Raw genomic sequence first — 14,003 nt, 5'->3', positions numbered from 1 at the left:
ACAGACAGACAGACAGACGGAGACCAGACACACACACAGACAGACAGACAGACGGAGACCAGACACACACACAGACAGACAGACAGACGGAGACCAGACACACACACAGACAGACAGACAGACGGAGACCAGACACACACACAGACAGACAGACAGACGGAGACCAGACACACACACAGACAGACAGACAGACGGAGACCAGACACACACACAGACAGACAGACAGACGGAGACCAGACACACACACAGACAGACAGACAGACGGAGACCAGACACACACACAGACAGACAGACAGACGGAGACCAGACACACACACAGACAGACAGACAGACGGAGACCAGACACACACACAGACAGACAGACAGACGGAGACCAGACACACACACAGACAGACAGACAGACGGAGACCAGACACACACACAGACAGACAGACAGACGGAGACCAGACACACACACAGACAGACAGACAGACGGAGACCAGACACACACACAGACAGACAGACAGACGGAGACCAGACACACACACAGACAGACAGACAGACGGAGACCAGACACACACACAGACAGACAGACAGACAGAGACCAGACACACACACAGACAGACAGACAGACAGAGACCAGACACACACACAGACAGACAGACAGACAGAGACCAGACACACACACAGACAGACAGACAGACAGAGACCAGACACACACACAGACAGACAGACAGACAGAGACCAGACACACACACAGACAGACAGACAGACAGAGACCAGACACACACACAGACAGACAGACAGACAGAGACCAGACACACACACAGACAGACAGACAGACAGAGACCAGACACACACACAGACAGACAGACAGACAGAGACCAGACACACACACAGACAGACAGACAGACAGAGACCAGACACACACACACACAGACAGACAGACAGAGACCAGACACACACACACACAGACAGACAGACAGAGACCAGACACACACACACACAGACAGACAGACAGAGACCAGACACACACACACACAGACAGACAGACAGAGACCAGACACACACACACACAGACAGACAGACAGAGACCAGACACACACACACACAGACAGACAGACAGAGACCAGACACACACACACACAGACAGACAGACAGAGACCAGACACACACACACACAGACAGACAGACAGAGACCAGACACACACACACACACAGACAGACAGACAGAGACCAGACACACACACACACAGACAGACAGACAGAGACCAGACACACACACACACAGACAGACAGACAGAGACCAGACACACACACACACAGACAGACAGACAGAGACCAGACACACACACACACAGACAGACAGACAGAGACCAGACACACACACACACAGACAGACAGACAGAGACCAGACACACACACACACAGACAGACAGACAGAGACCAGACACACACACACACAGACAGACAGACAGAGACCAGACACACACACACACAGACAGACAGACAGAGACCAGACACACACACACACAGACAGACAGACAGAGACCAGACACACACACACACACAGACAGACAGACAGAGACCAGACACACACACACACACAGACAGACAGACAGAGACCAGACACACACACACACAGACAGACAGACAGAGACCAGACACACACACACACAGACAGACAGACAGAGACCAGACACACACACACACAGACAGACAGACAGAGACCAGACACACACACACACAGACAGACAGACAGAGACCAGACACACACACACACAGACAGACAGACAGAGACCAGACACACACACACACAGACAGACAGACAGAGACCAGACACACACACACACAGACAGACAGACAGAGACCAGACACACACACACACAGACAGACAGACAGAGACCAGACACACACACACACAGACAGACAGACAGAGACCAGACACACACACACACAGACAGACAGACAGAGACCAGACACACACACACACAGACAGACAGACAGAGACCAGACACACACACACACAGACAGACAGACAGAGACCAGACACACACACACACAGACAGACAGACAGAGACCAGACACACACACAGACAGACAGACAGAGACCAGACACACACAGACAGACAGACAGAGACCAGACACACAGACAGACAGACAGAGACCAGACACACAGACAGACAGACAGAGACCAGACACACAGACAGACAGACAGAGACCAGACACACAGACAGACAGACAGAGACCAGACACACAGACAGACAGACAGAGACCAGACACACAGACAGACAGACAGAGACCAGACACACAGACAGACAGACAGAGACCAGACACACAGACAGACAGACAGAGACCAGACACACAGACACACAGACAGACAGACAGAGACCAGACACACACACAGACAGACAGAGACCAGACACACACACAGACAGACGGAGACCAGACACACACACACAGACAGACGGAGACCAGACACACAGACAGACGGAGACCAGACACACAGACAGACAGAGACCAGACACACAGACAGACGGAGACCAGACACACAGACAGACAGACAGACAGAGACCAGACACACAGACAGACAGACAGACAGAGACCAGACACACACACAGACAGACAGACAGAGACCAGACACACAGACAGACAGACAGAGACCAGACACACAGACAGACAGACAGACAGAGACCAGACACACAGACAGACAGACAGACAGAGACCAGACACACAGACAGACAGACAGACAGAGACCAGACACACAGACAGACAGACAGAGACCAGACACACAGACAGACAGACAGAGACCAGACAGACAGACAGAGACCAGACAGACAGACAGAGACCAGACACACAGACAGACAGACAGAGACCAGACACACAGACAGACAGACAGAGACCAGACACACAGACAGACAGACAGAGACCAGACACACAGACAGACAGACAGAGACCAGACACACAGACAGACAGACGGAGACCAGACACACAGACAGACAGACGGAGACCAGACACACACACAGACAGACGGAGACCAGACACACACACAGACAGACGGAGACCAGACACACACACAGACAGACGGAGACCAGACACACACACACACACAGACAGACGGAGACCAGACACACACACACACACAGACAGACGGAGACCAGACACACAGACAGACGGAGACCAGACACACAGACAGACGGAGACCAGACACACAGACAGACGGAGACCAGACACACAGACAGACGGAGACCAGACACACAGACAGACGGAGACCAGACACACAGACAGACGGAGACCAGACACACAGACAGACGGAGACCAGACACACAGACAGACGGAGACCAGACACACAGACAGACGGAGACCAGACACACAGACAGACGGAGACCAGACACACAGACAGACAGAGACCAGACACACAGACAGACAGAGACCAGACACACAGACAGACAGAGACCAGACACACAGACAGACAGAGACCAGACACACACACACAGACAGACAGACAGAGACCAGACACACACACACAGACAGACAGACGGAGACCAGACACACAGACAGACGGAGACCAGACACACAGACAGACGGAGACCAGACACACAGACAGACGGAGACCAGACACACAGACAGACGGAGACCAGACACACAGACAGACGGAGACCAGACACACAGACAGACGGAGACCAGACACACAGACAGACGGAGACCAGACACACAGACAGACGGAGACCAGACACACAGACAGACGGAGACCAGACACACAGACAGACGGAGACCAGACACACAGACAGACGGAGACCAGACACACAGACAGACAGAGACCAGACACACAGACAGACAGAGACCAGACACACAGACAGACAGAGACCAGACACACACACACAGACAGACAGACGGAGACCAGACACACACACACAGACAGACAGACGGAGACCAGACAGACAGACGGAGACCAGACAGACAGACGGAGACCAGACAGACAGACGGAGACCAGACACACAGACGGAGACCAGACAGACAGACGGAGACCAGACAGAGTTAATTGAATGACAGCCACTGGCTGACAGAATGTCATGACAGCCCTCATCATTGGTTCTCTTTTCTGACAACTTACTATGATATGAATCAGATGCTCAGTATAGCTATGCTGTTAATGCTCTGCTGAGGTCGACGCTGTAGACTGCAGCCTCAGTGTGTTATGTCATGTTCAGAGCGGTGTATCCCTGGTGCAGACAGGTCCATGTGTAGTGCGACTGACTGTGTGTGTGTAAACTCCACAGGAACATGACTGGGATGGAGGTGGTATCTGGCCGGGGTCCAGGCAGCCGTTATTATGAGCCAGTAAAAAGCTACATTTGTCACCGGCAGGATTGCTAGCCAGTTCGCCCACTAGCCGTGGCCAGCTAATCCTCACTCTCATTTCTTCCTCATAATTGGGTGGACTGTAGAGGAGCCATGGCAATACAGGAAACCTCATGGTGTAATCACAAGTATGTGATTGGTCTAAATATAGTGACTGAGGGAGTCAAAATAAACAGAGCTCTGTGGTGAAGTGTTATGAAAAAACGGTACTTTTTATGGGTGTACGTGGTGCTTTTATTCAATAACCCTTGTGGAAAGGGGAGCATGCGGCTTATATCTGATAAATAAAGAAAGCTATGTGCTTGCAGATTTGTATGTGTGGTGCACATTTATAATGTTGAAACTGTTCAAGTTTATTTGCATGTGAAGGGTGTGTGGTCCACTATCTGTGTGTTTCTGACTTGACATGCGTCATTGTCTCTTCCCTCCACAGGCTGGTAGATGACCGCTGTGTTGTACAGCCCGACACAGGGGACCTGAACAACCCCCCCAAAAAGTTCAGAGGTAAGAGAATGGTACACTCCCATCTCATCCTACTATAGCAGCTCGCGCTGCATCACATCACCTCAGTAAATCCAGTCTGTTTCCACAGTGTGATCCACTGGAGATGTTTCTTATTGTGATCCACTGGAGATGTTTCTTATTGTGATCCACTGGAGATGTTTCTTATTGTGATCCACTGGAGATGTTTCTTATTGTGATCCACTGGAGATGTTTCTTATTGTGATCCACTGGAGATGTTTCTTATTGTGATCCACTGGAGATGTTTCTTATTGTGATCCACTGGAGATGTTTCTTATTGTGATCCACTGGAGATGTTTCTTATTGTGATCCACTGGAGATGTTTCTTATTGTGATCCACTGGAGATGTTTCTTATTGTGATCCACTGGAGATGTTTCTTATTGTGATCCACTGGAGATGTTTCTTATTGTGATCCACTGGAGATGTTTCTTATTGTGTTCCACTGGAGATGTTTCTTATTGTGATCCACTGGAGATGTTTCTTATTGTGATCCACTGGAGATGTTTCTTATTGTGTTCCACTGGAGATGTTTCTTATTGTGATCCACTGGAGATGTTTCTTATTGTGATCCACTGGAGATGTTTCTTATTGTGTTCCACTGGAGATGTTTCTTATTGTGATCCACTGGAGATGTTTCTTATTGTGTTCCACTGGAGATGTTTCTTATTGTGATCCACTGGAGATGTTTCTTATTGTGATCCACTGGAGATGTTTCTTATTGTGATCCACTGGAGATGTTTCTTATTGTGATCCACTGGAGATGTTTCTTATTGTGATCCACTGGAGATGTTTCTTATTGTGTTCCACTGGAGATGTTTCTTATTGTGTTCCACTGGAGATGTTTCTTATTGTGTTCCACTGGAGATGTTTCTTATTGTGTTCCACTGGAGATGTTTCTTATTGTGATCCACTGGAGATGTTTCTTATTGTGATCCACTGGAGATGTTTCTTATTGTGTTCCACTGGAGATGTTTCTTATTGTGATCCACTGGAGATGTTTCTTATTGTGATCCACTGGAGATGTTTCTTATTGTGATCCACTGGAGATGTTTCTTATTGTGATCCACTGGAGATGTTTCTTATTGTGATCCACTGGAGATGTTTCTTATTGTGATCCACTGGAGATGTTTCTTATTGTGATCCACTGGAGATGTTTCTTATTGTGTTCCACTGGAGATGTTTCTTATTGTGTTCCACTGGAGATGTTTCTTATTGTGTTCCACTGGAGATGTTTCTTATTGTGTTCCACTGGAGATGTTTCTTATTGTGTTCCACTGGAGATGTTTCTTATTGTGATCCACTGGAGATGTTTCTTATTGTGATCCACTGGAGATGTTTCTTATTGTGTTCCACTGGAGATGTTTCTTATTGTGATCCACTGGAGATGTTTCTTATTGTGTTCCACTGGAGATGTTTCTTATTGTGATCCACTGGAGATGTTTCTTATTGTGATCCACTGGAGATGTTTCTTATTGTGTTCCACTGGAGATGTTTCTTATTGTGTTCCACTGGAGATGTTTCTTATTGTGTTCCACTGGAGATGTTTCTTATTGTGTTCCACTGGAGATGTTTCTTATTGTGTTCCACTGGAGATGTTTCTTATTGTGTTCCACTGGAGATGTTTCTTATTGTGTTCCACTGGAGATGTTTCTTATTGTGATCCACTGGAGATGTTTCTTATTGTGTTCCACTGGAGATGTTTCTTATTGTGATCCACTGGAGATGTTTCTTATTGTGATCCACTGGAGATGTTTCTTATTGTGTTCCACTGGAGATGTTTCTTATTGTGTTCCACTGGAGATGTTTCTTATTGTGATCCACTGGAGATGTTTCTTATTGTGATCCACTGGAGATGTTTCTTATTGTGTTCCACTGGAGATGTTTCTTATTGTGATCCACTGGAGATGTTTCTTATTGTGATCCACTGGAGATGTTTCTTATTGTGTTCCACTGGAGATGTTTCTTATTGTGATCCACTGGAGATGTTTCTTATTGTGTTCCACTGGAGATGTTTCTTATTGTGATCCACTGGAGATGTTTCTTATTGTGATCCACTGGAGATGTTTCTTATTGTGATCCACTGGAGATGTTTCTTATTGTGATCCACTGGAGATGTTTCTTATTGTGATCCACTGGAGATGTTTCTTATTGTGATCCACTGGAGATGTTTCTTATTGTGTTCCACTGGAGATGTTTCTTATTGTGATCCACTGGAGATGTTTCTTATTGTGTTCCACTGGAGATGTTTCTTATTGTGATCCACTGGAGATGTTTCTTATTGTGATCCACTGGAGATGTTTCTTATTGTGATCCACTGGAGATGTTTCTTATTGTGTTCCACTGGAGATGTTTCTTATTGTGATCCACTGGAGATGTTTCTTATTGTGTTCCACTGGAGATGTTTCTTATTGTGATCCACTGGAGATGTTTCTTATTGTGATCCACTGGAGATGTTTCTTATTGTGTTCCACTGGAGATGTTTCTTATTGTGATCCACTGGAGATGTTTCTTATTGTGATCCACTGGAGATGTTTCTTATTGTGTTCCACTGGAGATGTTTCTTATTGTGTTCCACTGGAGATGTTTCTTATTGTGATCCACTGGAGATGTTTCTTATTGTGTTCCACTGGAGATGTTTCTTATTGTGATCCACTGGAGATGTTTCTTATTGTGATCCACTGGAGATGTTTCTTATTGTGATCCACTGGAGATGTTTCTTATTGTGTTCCACTGGAGATGTTTCTTATTGTGATCCACTGGAGATGTTTCTTATTGTGATCCACTGGAGATGTTTCTTATTGTGATCCACTGGAGATGTTTCTTATTGTGTTCCACTGGAGATGTTTCTTATTGTGTTCCACTGGAGATGTTTCTTATTGTGATCCACTGGAGATGTTTCTTATTGTGATCCACTGGAGATGTTTCTTATTGTGATCCACTGGAGATGTTTCTTATTGTGATCCACTGGAGATGTTTCTTATTGTGATCCACTGGAGTTGTTTCTTATTGTGATCCACTGGAGATGTTTCTTATTGTGATCCACTGGAGATGTTTCTTATTGTGTTCCACTGGAGATGTTTCTTATTGTGTTCCACTGGAGATGTTTCTTATTGTGTTCCACTGGAGATGTTTCTTATTGTGTTCCACTGGAGATGTTTCTTATTGTGTTCCACTGGAGATGTTTCTTATTGTGTTCCACTGGAGATGTTTCTTATTGTGATCCACTGGAGATGTTTCTTATTGTGATCCACTGGAGATGTTTCTTATTGTGATCCACTGGAGATGTTTCTTATTGTGATCCACTGGAGATGTTTCTTATTGTGATCCACTGGAGATGTTTCTTATTGTGATCCACTGGAGATGTTTCTTATTGTGATCCACTGGAGATGTTTCTTATTGTGTTCCACTGGAGATGTTTCTTATTGTGATCCACTGGAGATGTTTCTTATTGTGTTCCACTGGAGATGTTTCTTATTGTGTTCCACTGGAGATGTTTCTTATTGTGATCCACTGGAGATGTTTCTTATTGTGTTCCACTGGAGATGTTTCTTATTGTGTTCCACTGGAGATGTTTCTTATTGTGATCCACTGGAGATGTTTCTTATTGTGTTCCACTGGAGATGTTTCTTATTGTGTTCCACTGGAGATGTTTCTTATTGTGATCCACTGGAGATGTTTCTTATTGTGTTCCACTGGAGATGTTTCTTATTGTGATCCACTGGAGATGTTTCTTATTGTGATCCACTGGAGATGTTTCTTATTGTGTTCCACTGGAGATGTTTCTTATTGTGATCCACTGGAGATGTTTCTTATTGTGATCCACTGGAGATGTTTCTTATTGTGTTCCACTGGAGATGTTTCTTATTGTGATCCACTGGAGATGTTTCTTATTGTGATCCACTGGAGATGTTTCTTATTGTGATCCACTGGAGATGTTTCTTATTGTGATCCACTGGAGATGTTTCTTATTGTGTTCCACTGGAGATGTTTCTTATTGTGATCCACTGGAGATGTTTCTTATTGTGATCCACTGGAGATGTTTCTTATTGTGATCCACTGGAGATGTTTCTTATTGTGATCCACTGGAGATGTTTCTTATTGTGATCCACTGGAGATGTTTCTTATTGTGATCCACTGGAGATGTTTCTTATTGTGTTCCACTGGAGATGTTTCTTATTGTGATCCACTGGAGATGTTTCTTATTGTGATCCACTGGAGATGTTTCTTATTGTGATCCACTGGAGATGTTTCTTATTGTGTTCCACTGGAGATGTTTCTTATTGTGTTCCACTGGAGATGTTTCTTATTGTGATCCACTGGAGATGTTTCTTATTGTGATCCACTGGAGATGTTTCTTATTGTGATCCACTGGAGATGTTTCTTATTGTGATCCACTGGAGATGTTTCTTATTGTGTTCCACTGGAGATGTTTCTTATTGTGATCCACTGGAGATGTTTCTTATTGTGATCCACTGGAGATGTTTCTTATTGTGTTCCACTGGAGATGTTTCTTATTGTGATCCACTGGAGATGTTTCTTATTGTGATCCACTGGAGATGTTTCTTATTGTGATCCACTGGAGATGTTTCTTATTGTGATCCACTGGAGATGTTTCTTATTGTGATCCACTGGAGATGTTTCTTATTGTGATCCACTGGAGATGTTTCTTATTGTGATCCACTGGAGATGTTTCTTATTGTGATCCACTGGAGATGTTTCTTATTGTGTTCCACTGGAGATGTTTCTTATTGTGTTCCACTGGAGATGTTTCTTATTGTGTTCCACTGGAGATGTTTCTTATTGTGATCCACTGGAGATGTTTCTTATTGTGATCCACTGGAGATGTTTCTTATTGTGATCCACTGGAGATGTTTCTTATTGTGTTCCACTGGAGATGTTTCTTATTGTGTTCCACTGGAGATGTTTCTTATTGTGATCCACTGGAGATGTTTCTTATTGTGATCCACTGGAGATGTTTCTTATTGTGATCCACTGGAGATGTTTCTTATTGTGATCCACTGGAGATGTTTCTTATTGTGATCCACTGGAGATGTTTCTTATTGTGTTCCACTGGAGATGTTTCTTATTGTGATCCACTGGAGATGTTTCTTATTGTGATCCACTGGAGATGTTTCTTATTGTGATCCACTGGAGATGTTTCTTATTGTGATCCACTGCGTTTTATTGGTGCTATCGTCAGTATCACTCCCTGTCCACATGAACTTCAAAAAGCACTGCTCTCTTTGGTGTGTGTGTGTGTGTGTGTGTGTGTGTGTTAATGCTTGTATCTCTGTGTGTGTCCATTTTTTTTTATCAGTGTGTGTTTGTGTATCATCTTCTCTATGTTGTGAGGCTGTGAACACATTGAGGCCCATGAAGGAAGATGTTTTCTCTGGGTTTTGCAGTTGGGCTATATATAGCTCCGTCACAGGAAGTACAACTGAACTTGCGACTAGGGCTGTGGTGGTCATGAAATGTTGCCAGCCGGCTGTTGTCATGCAAAAGACTCACGTTCTCACGGTAATTGACCGTTAATTAACATACTCGTTTAGCATCTCCAGGCCTCCACACGGACAAGCCGACGATGAGGGCATTTGGAGCATCTACATTTAAAAGGTATAATAAGTCAATTTAATATACACAATCACAAATCCATGATTTATTTTAGGCAGGTCTAAAGAAACATGATATGAAGAACATGTATTTCAGAAGAACAGAAGAGTTGGCCTGCTGTATGTTATCTGGCTATGCTCTATGCCATAGGCTGTAGGCTAGTTCATGAGCAGCTGAGATATGAATATAACACTTATTTCACTCCACGCATCAACCACTGTTTGAGGAGCATGCTCTCACTGCCCCAACAGGTGTTATTCCTGTTTGAGGAGCATGCTCTCGCTGCCCCGACAGGTGTTATTCCTGTTTGAGGAGTATGCTCTCACTGCCCCAACAGGTGTTATTCCTGTTTGAGGAGCATGCTCTCACTGCCCCAACAGGTGTTATTCCTGTTTGAGGAGCATGCTCTCACTGCCCCAACAGGTGTTATTCCTGTTTGAGGAGCATGCTCTCACTGCCCCAACAGGTGTTATTCCTGTTTGAGGAGCATGCTCTCACTGCCCCAACAGGTGTTATTCCTGTTTGAGGAGCATGCTCTCACTGCCCCAACAGGTGTTATTCCTGTTTGAGGAGCATGCTCTCGCTGCCCCGACAGGTGTTATTCCTGTTTGAGGAGCATGCTCTCGCTGCCCCGACAGGTGTTATTCTTGTTTGAGGAGCATGCTCTCGCTGCCCCGACAGGTGTTATTCCTCCCAAACTCTGTATGCCATGTGCTCTCCAACCCTGTTCCTGCAGCTACCCAGTACTACATTTAGGAAACCAAGTGAAATCTGTTCGTGAACATTGATAGTAACATGTTTTCACAATGAAACATATTTCACTAAATTGACAGCTCGTCAGCATGCTGGAGAAAGGAATGAAGGAGAGAGGAGCATTTCTCTACACCCGCAATAACATCTGCTAATTACGTGTATGTGACCAATAACATCTGCTAATCACGTGTATGTGACCAATAACATCTGCTAATTACGTGTATGTGACCAATAACATCTGCTAATTACGTGTATGTGACCAATAACATCTGCTAATTACGTGTATGTGACCAATAACATCTGCTAATCACGTGTATGTGACCAATAACATCTGCTAATCACATGTATGTGACCAATAACATTTGATTTGGAAATGCACGGTGGTGAGAGATTCTGTATAGCTAAAGGGAATGTGTCACCCAATTAATGATGAAAATATAAAAATCCCTATTAGGCTATTCAAACCAATTACCAATTCACTAATTGTAGGCTAACTGTAAGCCGCACTGCACAATTAATGGACCAACAGCATTGCATGGGGATATACGTTCTCTCCCAGACTCATAGATAGACGTTTTAGAGTGTAGCATAAGGTAACCAGTCCACCCAGTATGCATAATAATACAGTCCACACTCAAAAAGCATTTACTCAAATTTGTTTACATTTGGAGTATAGGCTAGACCAATTTTGTAGCGAAGATATCTTAAATCTGTTTTGTTTTATGTTTTCTGCTATGTATAATATGCGGTAGGCTATGTATTGTGTAACGGCACAATCATAATTTGTATTGAGTTTTTATTTTTTCAGGCTTGATTAATTCAGAACTTCCATACAACAAAGCATCCCCAAACTATCACACTACTACCACCATGTTTGACCGTTGGTATGAGGTCCTTACTGTGGAATGTAGTGTTTGGGCTTCGCCAGACATAATGGGACCCATGTCGTCCAAAAAGTTATACTTTGACTCATCTGTCCATAGAACATTCTTCCAAGAGTCGTGATGATCATCCAGGTGCTTCCAGGTGCTTTTTGGCAAACATTTTGGATGAGAAAAACCAAACACTGCATTCCACAGTAAGAACCTCATACCAACGGTCAAGCATGGTGGTGGTAGTGTGGTGGTGGGGATGCTTTGCTGGCTCAGGACAATCAAGTCTACATGAAAATGGTTAAAAAGCAACACATTTGAAGTTTTGGAATGGCCTAGTCAAAGTCCAGACCTAATCCCATTGGAGATGTTGTGTCAGGACTTGAAACAAGCAGTTCATACTTGAAAACCCACAAAAGTTGCTTACCGTAATTTCCGGACTATTAAGCGCACCTGAATATAAGCCGCACCCACTGAATTAAAAAATATATATTATTTTGAACATAAATAAGCCGCACATGTCTATAAGCCGCAGGTGCCTACCGGTACATTGAACGAAATGAACTTTACACAGGCTTTAACGAAACACGGCTTGTAACAAAAATAAATAGGCTTTAACGAAACACGGCTTGTAACAAAAAATACAAAATTAGCAGTAAACAGTAGCCTACCAAGAAAGTCATTGGTCACCATCTTCCTCCTCCTGTGCACTGAAACCACTGAAACCATCTCCTTCGGTGTCGGAGTTGAATAGCCTCAGAATTGCTTCATCCGATATTGGATCGTTTTCATTGTCGCTCTCGTCACTTTCATCCGGAGGCAAATCCCCCGCTGAGCCCCCTTCAACATGCAGCAGTCCAACCTTTCGAAACCCGTTGATGATAGTGGATTTTTTGACAATGCTCCACGATGTCAGGACCCACTGGCAGACTTGACCATAAGTTGCTCTTCGCATGCGGCCCGTTTTAGTGAAGGATTTCTCCCCACTTGTCATCCAAGCCTCCCACTGAACACGGAGCGCCACCTTATATGCACGATTTACACTGATGTCGAGTGGCTGCAAATACTTTGTTGTACCCCCAGGAATCAGGGTGACTAAATGACTACCGTAATCAGAATAATGGGAAGTTTGAGAGCGCTCGATTTAATATAAACAGTAAACAAAAAGTTGTTTGACCTTAACCCGTTCGGCAATTTCATTGGTCTAATGAAAGCTTCATGCCGCCAAAAAACTGAGCACGTCACAGAATGTGTTTTTTTTTGAGAAAAAAAATTGAAAGCGGGAAAAATCCATATATTAGCCGCGTCCTTGTTTAAGCCGCAACGTTCAAAGCCTGGGAAGAAAGTTGAGGCTAATAGTCCGGAAATTAGGGTAGTTAAGTTCTGCATGTAAGAGTGGTCCAAAATGTATCCACAGCAACGTGAGAGACTGATCAACAACTACAGGAAGTATTTGGTTGCAGTCAATGCAGCTAAAGGTGGCACAACCAGTTATTCAGTGTAAAGGGGAAATTACTTTTTCGCACAGGTGAATTGGGTGTTGCATAACTTTGTTAATTAAATAAAATAAGTAAAAATAGTTTTTGTTATTTGTTAACTCAGGTTCCCATTATTTAATATTAGGTTTTGGTTAAAGATCGGAAAACATTCAGTATCAGTACTTTTTCCCGGGACTGCAGTATGTTCACCATTTCAATATGCGTGGATGTTCCATGCACAATTTGTGGGGTTTTAGCAATTGTCTGTGTTAGTGTGTGTAATAATCGCTGAAGAGGTGAGAAAAGCATGGTGTTTTGTGATGGTGTACTTTGCAGTAATGGAAGGAGTGTAATATGGATCCATGGTAGGTCTAAGTGTCGCCCTAAGAGGAACAAATGAGGATGTTTCAGCATGGCTGGAAG

General features: G+C 44.2%; 1 protein-coding gene across 3 annotated transcripts in view; it reads left to right on the top strand.

Annotated features, from left to right (window-relative positions):
- Positions 1-14,003, top strand: part of LOC106583165 (inositol 1,4,5-trisphosphate-gated calcium channel ITPR1) — a 178,362-nt gene that overhangs the window by 11,139 nt on the left and 153,220 nt on the right. For all 3 annotated transcript variants that reach the window (XM_045705740.2, XM_045705739.2, XM_045705741.2), the window contains exon 3: positions 4,775-4,845. In XM_045705740.2, the coding sequence (XP_045561696.2) occupies positions 4,775-4,845 (71 nt within the window). The remainder of the gene's footprint in view (positions 1-4,774; positions 4,846-14,003) is intronic.

The sequence above is a fragment of the Salmo salar genome, chromosome 22 (assembly GCF_965601325.2).
Source record: "Salmo salar chromosome 22, fSalSal1, whole genome shotgun sequence".
NCBI lineage: Eukaryota > Metazoa > Chordata > Actinopteri > Salmoniformes > Salmonidae > Salmo > Salmo salar.
The sequence above is the reverse complement of the archived record's forward strand: the minus strand, read 5'-3'. Positions and strand labels throughout refer to the sequence as shown.